The 14610-nt window shown below is 39.8% G+C and overlaps 1 protein-coding gene across 8 annotated transcripts in view; it reads left to right on the top strand.

The window, feature by feature from the left end:
• CLIP1 (CAP-Gly domain containing linker protein 1) overlaps window positions 1–14610 on the top strand; it is a 136382-nt gene that overhangs the window by 109026 nt on the left and 12746 nt on the right. For all 8 annotated transcript variants that reach the window (XM_075898662.2, XM_075898671.2, XM_075898669.2 and 5 more), the window contains 2 exons: window positions 4950–5070; window positions 10114–10166. In XM_075898662.2, coding sequence (XP_075754777.2) covers window positions 4950–5070; window positions 10114–10166 — 174 coding nt within the window. The remainder of the gene's footprint in view (window positions 1–4949; window positions 5071–10113; window positions 10167–14610) is intronic.

Genomic DNA, 14610 nt, shown 5'->3' with positions numbered 1-14610 from the left:
CCAGGCAAAGCCTGGTTTTTCAAACTTGTATCATAGCAAGTTGACAATGGTATGTTTAAATCAAATTGTCTGTCCCCTCTCAGGTCTAGTATAGCATAGAAAAATATGTGGTGTTTTAAAATGTCAGCTAACGTGAGTGATGCTTTACAACACAACTTGTGTAGTCAGAGCCAGTGTTGTAGCTAAGTGTGGTATATTGCTAATCTAGGCAGCTTCAGCCTAGATTCTGAAATGGGACCGTAGCTGATAATGTGTGAAGCAGTGTGCTACTTTGGGTTTTACATTTGTCATACAATCATAAAATACTAGAACTGGAAGAGACCTCGAGAGATCATCAAGTCTTCTCCCCTGCCCTCACAGCAGGACCAAGCACCATCTACACCAGGGATGGGCAATAACTTTTTGCCGGGGGCCACTTTGGAAATTTTTGAAGTGGCCCTGGGCTGCACAGGAAGGGGTGGGGCATCAAGTGGAAGGCGTGGGGCCACGTTATTTCTGGGTTTCCCACCCCCAGACAACGATTGGTCTGGGGGTGAGGGAGTGCCCCCACCTCGTGTTCTCCCAAGGTGCCCATGCTCTTGGAATGGGAGGAGACTTCCCTCATTCCTCTGCCCCATGGCCAATTAGGGCCTAGGGGTGAGGGAGCGCGCAAAGCCTCCTTTGCTCTTCTCCTCCTCCCCTCCTCGCCACCACCCTGTGAGCAGTGCCTAACATTTGTGCTCCTGGCAGGGCAAGAGGAGGCTTCACGTGCTTCCCAGCCCCTAATTGGCCAGGGGTGGAAGGAGCAGCAGGGCCTCTCTGAGCTGGATCCACCCATTTGGAGGACCAGATCTGGCCTGCGGAGGGCCCTTTTGTCCACCCCTGATCTGGACCATCCCTGATAGATGTCTGTCTAATCTGCTCTTAAATATTTCCAATGATGGGGTTTTTATAGCCTCCCCAGGCGATCTATTCCAGTGTTTAATCACCCTGACAGTTACGAAGTTTTTCCCTAATGTCCAACCTAAATCTCCCTTGCTGCAGGTTAATCCTAATGCTTCTTGTCCAGTCATCAAAGGCCAAGGAAAATAATCCCCCCCTCCCCTTCTTGTGACTCCCTTTTAGATACTTGAAAACCACTTATGTCCCCTTTCAGTCTTCTCTTTTCCAAACTAAACAAGCCCAGTTCCTTCAGCCTTCCCTCTTAACTCATGTTCTCTAGAGCGTTCATCATTTTTGTTGCTCTTCTCTGGGCCTTTTGTAATTTCTCCCACATCTTTGTTGAAATATGGTGCCCAGAACTAGACACCACTCCAGTTCAGACCCAGTCAGCACAGAGTAAAGCGGAAGAATGACTTGTGTCTTTCTCACAACATTCTTGTTAATGCATCCCAGAATCATGTTTGCTTTTTTTGCAACAGTGTGATACTGTTGACTCATTTAGCTTGTGGTCCACTATGATCTCTAGATCCCTCTCTGCAGTACTCCTTTCTAGACAGTTGCTTCCCATTCTGTATGTGTGAAATGCATTGTTCCTTCCTAACTGGAGTACTTTGCATTTGTCCTTATTAAGCTTTATCCTGTTTCTCAGACCATTTCTCCAGTTTGTCCAGAACATTTTGAATCATGACCCTATCCTCCAAAGCAGTTGCAACCTCTCCCAGCTTGGTATCATCTGCAAATTTAAGCATGCTCACTACGCCAGGGTTACTCAACTTTGAAAGCCTCGGGGACCGCAATGATGCTCATTGCCGAGGGCCGCAACTTAAGTGTGGTTGCATATACGTGCATATTTATATGCAAATCACTTCTTTCACATTGACGGGCATGAATACAAAGCACTTCGCACAATGCCTCGAACTCCCAGCCCCTCCTGCCTGGGGGCTAGAAACGCCGACACCCTGTACCCATCTGTTCCAGTGAGCCTGTCCGCTTGCATCTTTCAGTGCTCACCCTGCCTTGGAGATGCCTTGCCGTTGTAGAGCGTGTTCCCAGTGGAGGCCATGTTCAAAGGATCCCACCTGCAGGCCGCGTGTTGAGCCCCATGGAAACCCAAACTGCACCGCAGGCTGCAAACAAATGGGCTGTGGGCCATATGTAGCCCACAGGCCATGTGTTAAGTAGCCCTGTTGTACACCATTATCTAAATCGTTGATGAAGACATTGAACAGAACCAGTCCCAAAACAGACTCCTGCGGAACCCCACTTGTTACCCTAACTCTCTAGCATTGATTCAATTTTTGTCAATAAACTAAACAGTAGGACTCCAAAGAAAATGTAGAAAGTAGATACATATGTAGTAACAAAGTGTCTTAAGTGCTATTTTAGTATAGTAGAAATAGAACACACAGTGTATCTGATTTAAAGCCCCCCCCAGCCACAATTTGATCAGTGCAGGTTAACCCATGTAGAAAATTAATACGGAACTGGCAGCTACCATCCTAAAATGGCGTCCCTCCCTGAATAAAGATGTGGCATGACTGCCAGTCCTTCAGTGCCCCACACTCTAGAGACATGGCACACACTGAACCACAAGTCTTCCATCCCACCCTCTCTGGGTGGAGAGAATCTGGTGACCTGTTAGGGGAAATTCAGAGTCTGGAACTTGCACTACAGTACTGTTGAAAGAGCTTTCCTGCATTATTCCCTTCCACAACTACAAGAATTTATCCCCATCTAATTGGTTATCCCATAGACTGAGGATTTCAGTGAAAGCTGCCTGACCAGTGCTCTGAAATCAAGGCAGTCCAGGCACGGGTTTCTTGTAGAACACACAGCATTAATGCTGTGTTCTAGCACCTGCAGCATGGTATTGATTTTTTTTTTCTATCCTTCTTAAAAACCTAAATGGCTGTCAGAGGCCCCTTCTGGTGTGAGAGAATTTCATTCCATGAGTACTTCCCACCTGCTTCAGTGCTTGCAGAAAATGACAAAGCAAAGTAATTTTTTCCAGACTAATTTTTCTAGTTCTAGAACCTCAGGAAGTTAACGATCCCATTTTTTATTACAAATTATTCTTTAACTTGTCAGACAAACTATATTTGTGAAAATTGTTCTTTAGCCATTAGTTTAGGAGAGTTCTAGATAAAGGAGATTGGTTTCCTCTCCCTTGGTCCTTTTGTGATTCTGTTTAAGGCCAACATTAATCATAACCAGTTGCTAAGCATGTTCTCTAATTATCTGTGATTTTGGACTTCATGGTTAGAGGGTAAATAATCTAATTTGACAGAATTTAATTTTTAATCACCCTTACAATTACAAATTCCTGACTTGCAAACAAAGTAATTAACTGTGGTAAAGGATGGAGCTGTAGCTTTCCTCAGTCCGTGTTGCCAGGATGCCTTAGGATGCTAAGATAAGTGATGGTAAATTCTTGTAGTTGTAGAAGGGATCATTGCAGAAGAACTTTCAATGACTAATTGTGGCTCTAGGTAGGGAAGTCTTTCAGTGGAAGCGGTGACTATTTTTGCAAAAAAGATTAACATATAAAACTGGATACCGATACTGATTGGATTTTACTTACCTGATTTTAATAAACACCCTTTCTCATGCTCTTTTGGACATCAATTAATATTCTCAGATACAATCGAGTTACAAAGAAATTCAGTTTTACACAAGTCCATGCCACGATTTGTGTATGACTTCTTGATACACTAGTGCCAAAAAGTCAAAGCATTCATATGTTTTGCAGCACAGCAAACAAGTGAGGTTAAAATTAGATGTGTTCCTGCATCAGATTGAAACCAGCATAATTTTATTCAGTGGTGTGAGCCTGCACATTACATCCAGTTTCAGTAGGCTTTATTAATGGAGAATGAAAAACTGCATCAAAAATTGTTTGAGATGGATCTTTAATAACTAATGTAGCTATGGCATAAGATCTAAGGAAAAGGACTTTAAAAGTAATCAGGAATTGTGTGCATTAACGGAAACATTTTAATGTTGCTTGATACAAAGTTCATTATATAATATAAATACTTTTGTTTTAAATTTTAATTTGTTGGGTTTCCTGTTTTGTGAATCTTGTTACATAAATGTTTCCCACTGTGGGCACATAAGCCATAGGTCATCATAACAACATTTTAGTATTCTAGTCAGTGTTCAGCTGTGAAATTTTGGCGCACATGGCCATCGAGTTTCCCTTTAAGAAAGCAGAATGCCATGGTAAATAATTGCTTAGATGAAATAAAATGCAACTTTTTTTTAAAGATCCTGCGGATTTCTGTAGGAACTTGTTAAATGACATATTCCATGAATATGCAACAGGCTTTTGGGTTTTTTAAATATAGCAGTTAAAATAGCTTCCCCCAAAATTATCCATAGCAATATGATTTAATTAAACTTGAATATCCTAATCTGTGTTTTGCTATTGATATTTTATTTTGTGCATTTTACTGTAAAACAGTGAAAATAGACTAGATCTTTACATCTTGGCTCACCTAACATTGGAGTTTTTCAGTGTTTGGGTTTGCTAGCCATTCCATAGAGTTTCCTTGATTATATTAGTTTTATAAACATTTCTGTTTACATTAGTTTTGGTTAAAAACTCTACTGGTTTGGGGAACAGAGGGGAGTAGAATGCTAGAACCACCCATCTCATCTAACATGAATAACATATTTCAAACACATATAATACAATAAATTAAGCATATTTCTAAATTTGAGGATTTTCAAACTGTTGAAGTTGTGTAGAATTGACAGTGTCACTCTCTGAATAGACTTTACCTTGCACTGGTATTAGATGCATTTAAAGGAAGGGAAGTAATTTTGTGTTGTGTTCCCACTGCTCTCTCTCTTTTCAGGGTTAAAGTGAGCAGTGTGCATTTAAGGTGTAGATTGTTACCTTTATTATAGATCCTATTAGACACGTGACTAGATGTATTTTTCCAAGCTGTGAAGCTGATTCTCTCCCACAGTCTTTTCTTGCCTGTCTTGTTCCTATGGTAACCATGCACTCCCTGTCCTTGCAGAGAAGCGCTGAGGCTGGCGGCTGCTCAGAAGTCCCAGCAGCTCACAGCCCTGCAAGAGGAGAACGTTAAACTTGCTGAGGAGCTGGGAAGGAGCAGGGAGGAAGTCACAACTCATCAGAAGGTAGGATGGCTAACACACTTACTATGCAGTGCTTAGAGGATGCTGCAGTTTGTTTAATCCATATTATTTCTGCTGATACATGTGTTACCCTGTTATACATGTTTGTGATTTAAAGGAATAGTTCATTTCAATAATATATTCATACATTTGTAACCACCTCCATTAAACGGCTAGAATCATTGGATGATGGAGGATAGTATGTCCCATAAAGAGAGCTGTCCATTTGAAGACTTCAGGCAAGTGTGAATTAAATGTTAGCCCTCTATATCCAAGGATCTACTAAAAAGACTCTAGAGGGAGTATTTCTGTTTTCCAAACAGCTCTCTTTTCATATGCTTTCCCGTTATGAAGAGAAAGCATGGTTTTTGTTAAAAACCTATCTGTACAGAGAATATTTTAAGGTGGCGGCTTGCCAAATACTGTTCAAAACCCCTTTACCAAACTCTGTAAAAATGGTGGTCGAAATGTGCATATGTGCATGTTTTAACTTCAGTATTGTATGTAAAGGGTGAATATTAGAGAACTGGAGTTGGTGTAAGGTTTTCTGGTGGCAGTGTAAAGTCTGTAACGCTCTACTACCTTGTGTGTCAATAGAATCTTAAAATATATTATTTGTTCATAGAGCTGATTGCAAGGTTACTTCTAAATCTTTTTTTTAAGTGACTTAGAGGACACTTCATTTCACATAAAATTATTCTGGTTATTTTAGAAATAACCAGACGTACAACCATTTAAATCATTTTTCAAAGTTTTGCATTTGAACTATGTCACCATGCCTTTTGACAATGGTACATGTCATTCTAGGGAGCGATGTGCAATGTAAAAATTAAATCTGAGCAGTATGTGTGCCACTGTCAAACACATGTCGCCATTGCTTACAGCATGTGCCTTTTTGTGACAACACTTAATGTGTTCTGTGTTTCCAGACTTTATTGGACATTTCCCTTCCAGCCCTGCTGCAGAACCTCATGTTCCATCAAGATTTGAAAGGGCAGACTTTTCCCAAGCACCTCTTAGAGCTGAAGCCTGAGTAATCTCTGTATCCTCCTGGGTGCTATGATGGGAGTAGTACATGGAATCCTTCCCCCTGTAGAGTGCCCTGAAAGATGATTGAGGCATGTCCCTGATGTGCAGACTTGCAGCCTTCACCTGAGTTGTGGTGTGATAATAGGGTCCTGTTTTCTTAAACAACCAACATGAGCTTTTTTTTTTTTTTCCTTTCAAATTATATCTGAGTCTTTGCAGCCAGGGCAGCTTCTTTCTTCAGACCAGCCACAACTGGAAAAGGCTTCCTCAGCAGCATGGCCATTTGATGAGTCAAATCTTGCCTTTAGCACATGGTATGGTCCAAGTAACCAGGGAGGTCCAAAGAAGAAGGCTGCCATAGCCCATGTAGTTCCTGGACTGTCTTCTCAGGGAGATAATAGATGTCTGGATCTTAGTTGTGGATCTGCCAGCCTTGGCTCTCCCCACTCTGTTCCCCCTCACACATGCTCTTTGACAGCCCGAAGCCCCTGTGGAGCTGTGCTGTGTTGCACAGAGGAATGGACCTCCTCCTGCCAGGGTCCTCTGATCTTGCCATCCTTCACCATGGAAATTTTACCAGTTGCATAGCTTTCTACTCATGATTGAAGGGCAGAGTTTGCCCCAAGAGTCTAGTACCAAATAATCTTCCAAGAACATGAAGGAAAAACAGCTTAAATGTTTACAGTAGCCATTCATAACACATGAAATTCTCCTTGGAGAGGAAGAAATTTTAGTAGTAATCTGAGATTTTGAAACACTGAAATGCTGGGTTTGCTCCATCTACCAGTGACTACATTGTTGCAAATCATGTAATTCACAGTGCCCATTGGAATATTGAGGAAATGACCCCAGGGTAATCCTGTTGTGACACAAAGGAGCAAGTGCCATGGAAAATGCTAATCCTAGTGTCACAGCTCTTATTTGGTTAGCTCCAGGTTGTGTAATATGCAAGACTTCTGCTTAACAAAACTTCTGTCTAAGTAGTTATGTCTAAATCTGAAATCCAAGAAGAACCTTGTTCTCCTTGCAACTCGGAGTCTCATAATGAAATAGCTGTGAAGTCCACTTTCATTTTGCAAGGATTCTAGCTCCAGAAACTCACAATCCCACCACCTTGTACTATTGCTTGGCCAGTGAAACCAGCATGTAGGTCTCGATTTAGAAATGCTTAGGATAGGTCTCTGCCTTTCTCTCCCTATCGAGGTTCTAATGAAACTGCTCCAGAGCCTCTGTAAGAGGCTGTATACAGTTCATCTTGGCGTGAGAGTGCAATTGACTGAATGAGCACATCAAGATAAGAGCTCCTATCTTTTCAGTCCACATGGAACACAAGCATAAGTAGAAAAGCCCTCAGAATGAACATTGTAATGTGAACATTTACAATGCAGAAAGAATTTTAATATATAGCATTGCTACATTAGATACGTTTTAGAATACAAAGTAAAGTTCTGTCTTAACTGGAAGAAACTGTTTTCATATAGAGTTGCCCATAAACCCAGTCTATCTCCTTGTAAAGTAGGTATTAGAAAAATAATAAAAGAACCTAAATATAGCAATTTTTGCTCTTTGATTTTTGTGCCTTTTAAAAATACAGTAAGGCAGGTATCAAGCATATGTTGCAAGTATTTTGAGCAGTCACTATGGTAACTATATAAATTCTAGCAAGAATGTTAGTCAACTGGGTTAGTGAATCTGTGGACACATGACTCATTTTGCAAAATTAATGAATACAGTGTCATGAATGATTTATCCTGACAGCTAAAGGTTAAAGTGACTTATGCTTCTGACAGTGAGGGGGTTTCATCTATATTGATCCATAAATAATTAGCTATTTGTAATTAGCTAAAGGATTCCCAGTCAGGGGCATACCGAACTTTGAGAGCTTTTCTGGCTTGCAGTGTTTTTATGTTGGTGTTGCCAGACCAATGCATGAATTTTAACACCAGTGGAGAGACTGTGGAAAGATCTATTGATCTGGCTTATCCATCCCCTTCTGACTCTGCTCAGTAAGGTAGGTGTCATCTGCTTAAGACCGACTTCTTTAAAAATGTGCAGTGGATCAGATTATTGGAAAGAGAATGACCTGAGTGGGAGGAAAAAAGGATGTGTCATGACCCTGGCCTCAAACCTGCTACCGCCACTAGAGTTCTCACTTTAAATTTTACCTCAGATCACCCCTTTCCCCTCTGCTTCCTTGTTTCAAGCATACTGTCCACAGGAGCAAGGGGAACTTCTATACACCCATGGAACCACTCCAAAGAGAGCTGAGCTGACAGCATGGTGGCAGTGTGCCTTGGGGGGGAAAAGCTGCACATTTGGGGGCCATTGTGACTGGGGCAAGGTGGCTTTCAGGGATTTTCAGTCTGAGGAGAATAGAGAGGAAACTTGAGTTAAACAGTGAAAGTTAGACCACCCCGGGGAAACCTAAGCAAATGGCTGCTGGATTATGTTGCTTGATATTGTCAGGTTAATGCTGCTGACCTGTGGGAGCTGCAGATGATGCCTACTGATGAAGGAAAGCCGGTTGAATACCTCTCTCTCTCTCTCTCTCCTCTTCTCCCCCCCCCCCCCCCAAAAATGCAGCCAAATGAGTGTGATGTTCAGGTATTTTACCTGAGAATGAGAGAAGGATGCAGAAGAGGGCAGAGGATTTTTTTTAAATATCTGTAACGAGAAAAGTGACCAGCTGAGTCAATGTTGGACTCTGTTCTCCTATGTCCAGAATCTGAGGCCTGTGTGGGGAGATAGATTCTGTATTATAGACTCAGTATGCAGTCCCCTACCAGTTTGAGCTCTGGTTAAATACAGAGTTTTTTAAGGACACTGTTTCTTTCAGGGCTTTCAAATTAAACTTTTCTCCCTTCAGAACTTCACCATTTCCTCTTAGTTTCTACAGAAGCACAGAATTCAAAGAATAGCCTGCTAGTGTGTAGGAGGCAGACAGCAAACCCTCAAAAGCAGGGCTGTGCTTTGTTCTGTCAGTTGAAATTGCTATTTTTGACTTCCAGCATGCTTGCAGGAATATGATGGCACATAATCCAAAGCTCCCTGCTATTGTAAGGCCATTTAGCAGGGTCTTGCATAGCTGCTGGCTCTGCCATGTGATGAGTCTCTTATAGAAGATTTTGTTATCTTCTGAGCCTTCAATGCAGTAGCTATACTTCTCTCTCTTGGCTCTAACTAGTGATGTTCAAATGAGTACCTAAGGAAAGTCATGTAAAGTTATACCCCAGAAACAAAGAACAATTGTCCTAAATTAGGAAGCCTTATAGTACTAGAGGACAGGCAATGAAAATTAACATCCATGTGACCTGGACTTGTCCTCAGACCTGAGGACAACAGACAGACCTTCACTTCCACTGCAATTTACTTTGCTCTGGAAGCCCAATGTGAGCAATGTCTTTGGGCACGCTTATGTGCCAATGACATTCCCAGGAGAATTTAACTAGATGATATTCCACATCTGGTCTGCGCTGCACATTGAATAATGGTTATTAGGTGTGAAACAAGGGTTCATGGAAGAACTTCATCAGCCTGAAAGTGACCTAGTTGCTGTCTTTCTAATAGTCTCATGTAATTCTTATATCTTCTCCATTGATCACTGCTTTCACACTGTTCATATTAACAATTTTTCCTGATACCATGTTTAGCTAAGGGGTTGCCAGTTCACATCACCCATCATTGGTGGAGTAGGTGATGTATTAACATAAAGGGGCCTGAACTCTTGCAAATTAGTTGTGCCTTTTGGCACTCGTTGACCCAGGCCACTGAAAACTATAGACCGATATCTGTGTAGTGTGTCCTGGTTATGCCTACAAGTGCTAGCTAACATCCCTATTCATTTAAAAAGCTGTGATTCATATTTATGTTGCCCTTGAAGAAAGCTAATTACTTTTGCCAAAAATGTTCCATGCTTCAGTTAGCCTCTGCAGATGTGGAGAAACTAGAATTTGTTAAATGGAACAAACCATTTGATTCTTGGTGTATTCATTCTTGCTCTTGATGTTTGTGTTTTAGCTGGAAGAGGAGAGATCTGTACTCAATAACCAGTTGTTAGAGATGAAAAAGAGGTAAGCTTTCCCAGATGTCCAAAAGCTTCAGAGGGTTAGCCCAGTTAGTCTGTAACTGGAAAAACTTAAAGAATAGTTTAGAAGCACCTTAAAGACTAACAAAACATGCAATGGTATCATGAGCTTTCCTGGGTACAACCCACTTCTTCAGATGAATGGAGTATGTAAAAGTCCATTCATCTGAAGAAGTGGGTTGTACCCAGGAAAGCTCATACCACCATCTGCATGTTTTGTTAGTCTCTAAGATGCTTCTAAACTATTCCTTGTTTAAGTTTTTCCAGGTGTTTGTGTGTTCAGGTATTCAGTTCTATGGAAACCATAACAAAATGTAATATAAAACTAGCAGTAAGGAAGAAAAAAGCCACATTTTTCTCATCTTCCAGTAATGAAATGGACTGGGACTGTTGCACAGTTTGCCTTTGAAATAATTTTGCATATTGAATATTAAAAATATATACACACACAAAATATTTTTGTTTTTAACACTAAAAGTAGGGTGAAAATGTGACTTACTTAATATTAGGACACTCAGCAAAACTTAATGTAATATTTCCCAGCTTCTGTTGTTCAGTTTACTGACTCCCACCTTTCACTGATACTAAATTCTTCTAATTTCAGTAACCAAATTGTTTAGTGATATTTAGTCTTTGCTGGAATATTAGATTGCTTACACATCTTATAAGGGCAAACAAGGCAACACTCATCTCTTTCAGTGCTGTTTTCATATACTAGGAGATTGTTCTGGGTTGCTGGAACTCCTCCATTCACTTGATATTTTTTCCAAAGTACAAACTTTACTCTGGTCCCAATTTAATGTAGTGTTTGTAAAGGAAGACTAGAAAGGTCACGTGGATACCATCATGTGAGCTATACATAGGAACAGCTGTAGACTTTTCTTGGGGAAATTTATGATGTTTGGGGAAGGATCCTACTCATCACAAAATTGATTCTTCTGGCTAATAGAGGGACCTATAAGCTGAACTCTCAGATAAAACAGTAGAATTACATTTTTGGTAACTTTAGTGGCAAATATTAGATGCACACACATGGTGTTGTTTGATGTTTTCTCCCTCCCTTCCTTAGACTTTCAGGATGCAGAAGCTGAGACTTATTTTTATTTTAATTTGGCCAAATATCCAACTAGGAGCAGTTTTCCCCCACCTTCCTTCACTCATGGGAATTCCTTTTAGTAATGAACTATCTAGGAAATATTCCAGTCAGGAATGGAAAATGTTTGATATTTATTAATTTGAAGCTAAGAGGGGATTCGATGTTACTTCAGCTCATTAGATTCATTGTGGATTGCTAACTGTCTTACTGTCTTTGAGCTTGCGCTATTTATCAATACTCATTTCACTCCTCTCTCTTCCCTTTCCAACCCTTGCTTCCTTTGCTATATCTGTGTGTCTTTAATGGTAAGACTCAAGAAAGTCTATCCACGTTACAATAAATAAATTTTTTTTAAGTAAAGTTGTACATATTTTTGGCTGCCTTTTGTCCCTTAGTGTCTTGCTTCTGTTTTGTAAAACACTCAGCAGTATATATATTTCTATTTTTTTACAACAACAAACTTCAGTGCAATGTTAGTTCTTTACTGTACTTTGCATTTCTCTCCCATGTTTCTAACGTGGTTCTTGTTATCTTGCATTTTTAAAGCTTGCCCAGTAACACTTTAAGGTACTTGCTTCATTATTGAAGTTTCTTATTTTTGTAGTAAGGGAAGAATCTGGGTACCTTCATGTGAAAAGGAATCTATAGCCCACATGATTTTTATATACCACAGAATGCAATTTAACTTCTTATACAGATATGTTCTTTATAGCACTTGGAATTGTCTAATACAATCCAACATTAATGTGTTACCTAAACTATTCAAGACTTATTGGTAAATAAACATTTGTGGGATGAAATGAATGTTGTACCCATTTTAATTGCAGATAACCATGAATATTTCCACTTGCTTTCTCTTGCAAGTCATTATATAAAACTAATTCCAACGCACCATGCATCCATCAAATTTAAATAACTCTAATACTATTCCATATTTCAGAAGCTATTGAACATCAGAATATTAGATGAGAGGATTATGTGGTGACACTAATAGGTGATTGTGATTCAAATCTAAGTGAAAACATGCCTACAGTATCTGTAGGAATTCCTGTCTTCATTTTTAGAATGCCAGAATAGACCATGACATTCCAAAATTTTCTTCCCAAAGACACTGTCTTCTAAGTGATAAGGCAATGTACATGAAGAGGATTTTTATCTCCTCCTCTTTCTTCTCCTTTATTCTACTCCCCTCTTCTTTCTCCCTTGTGTTTGTAGAATATCTAGAATTATACACACAAATATAGTTCTTATGAATGCATGCAATTCTCTCCTCTTTTACATATCAGATCTTCCCAGTGCTCACATTATACCTCCCCCTTTTACCAGTGCTAATAAATGGTCGGCCATCTAGTCTTTTACTGGTTTTTATATAACACATTTATGTGACACTTTGAAATCAAGATCTGACAAAGTAGGAATTTTGCACAGTATTTTCATACAAGCTTTTGATGCAAGTCTGCAAGGGCTCCCATCTTCTCTTCCACCACTGCTTTCCAGTGAAAGACAAACCCCATAATACTGGGATCCCTGTACATGAAGGGTTTGGAAGCAGCCACTCCATAACCTATTTTCCCTTCTTTCAAGTATCCTGTGTGCTCAGGACTCATTGATTTTTGGAAGGGGGTAGAGGGTGGCAGAAGAACTATGCAACACGTCCTTGGCCTTCCCCTCCTATTCCCTATAACCATAGATTTCTCTGCAGACCTTGTTTTGTCTATATGGTCTTAGTTTGCAAAGTGTCCCCAATTCAGCAAAGCATCAGCATGTGTTTAATGTAGAACAGTGAATAATCCCATTAAAAGCCTGTGATATTGCTCACATGCTTAACTTTAAGCATATTCTTGAGTGATTTGCTGAATTAGAGCCCCGTGAAAGCACCCAAGGGAAGACTTGGTAAATGCATTTTGTTAATGAAAACATAGGTTTGTATTAGTAGGAGAGATTCTGCACTCAACAGTTAAATGTCATATTCCCCTGATATGTACTTCCATTTTAAAAACAGGAACCTGAATGTTGTGAGTTGTGTACATCACTCTCCGTAAACCCCAGATTCTCCACTTACTGCTTCCATTCATGAGTATAAGCATAATCTTAACAATGAAAGAATTACTTGTACTGTCATTGTTGCCTGAGTTTTCTCTTAATCCTAAATCACTGAGAGTACTGTATGTCATGGGCTGAATATCAGGGGTCTCACTGACTGTAGATATCACGGATCTCCAACATGGGCCTATAAATTATCCTATGTCAAGTGTGCATTGTTCTTTAAGGATATTTGAGTTTCATTTGATTACTTGACTTAACAATCATGATATTCAGTCTCCTTGAAGAATCTGTTCCTTCATGCTTAAGTACTCCTTCTGCTAAATTAGGCATTCAGTCTGTGTGTGTGTGAGAGAGAAAAGACAGTTAAGATCTTGGAAAAGATGGCATTGATTTTCAAAATAGAGGTGCCCAACTTTAGGCTCTTAAATCCACATTTAGACATCTAGGAAAGTGGTTTGATTTTCAAAATCTTGATGTTCCTATTGAAGATCAGTGGAAGCAGAGGCAGCATCCATGCTTTTGAAAACCAACCCACTTTTTTGTTGGTTCTTAAATGTGGGTGCAGTATATAATTTTGAACCCTCAGTTTTGAAAATTATGGATTGTCATAAAATTTGTTACTTTCTAAACTAAAGGGTATGTTAAAGCAGTAGCCCATAGAGCATACATTCCCGTTATGAGAGTACATGAACTCATTGGGACACTTATGAGTATTATGATACAAGACTTTGTAATATCCCTTAACATTTTGGAATGTTCATATTCTGGGACATTCTTTTGCCTTGCTATTGAGGAGATAAAACTATTTCCTGTGTGCTCCATCCATGCAGTCAATCAGTAACGCTCTGAGACCTCATTACTGCAGGGTTAATAATAAAAAATGGTGACCAAATTGTATCATTATGCATCATCTGCTAACCCACTAGCCTACTACTTAAGTCATTTACTCAACGCATGAAAACAAATAGGAGTGGAGTGTTTTTCAGACCATCTACTCATTTATGAACTACGCAGTTTGCCATGTTCAGGTTTTCTTTTTTAAAAGTCTACTTCTGCATAGTAAAAGAACAAATTCTAAATGGACTTCTGCTAAGACAGTAGCTATTGTTAAGGCCCAATAGTTCTTGAAATATATTTCTATTTAGACATGACAAACTTGAAATAAATAAGTGAGGACCAGCTGATATTTCCACCATCTATGCTTTGCATGACAATTGTATAATGAGCTTTGCATGTACTTTTTGTTGCTTGTTAATAGTTATTCCAAGAAGTACCACAACTATGAAAT

Source organism: Pelodiscus sinensis, chromosome Z (assembly GCF_052426305.1).
Source record: "Pelodiscus sinensis isolate ZL-2025 chromosome Z, ASM5242630v1, whole genome shotgun sequence".
Lineage (NCBI taxonomy): Eukaryota > Metazoa > Chordata > Testudines > Trionychidae > Pelodiscus > Pelodiscus sinensis.
The sequence above is the reverse complement of the archived record's forward strand: the minus strand, read 5'-3'. Positions and strand labels throughout refer to the sequence as shown.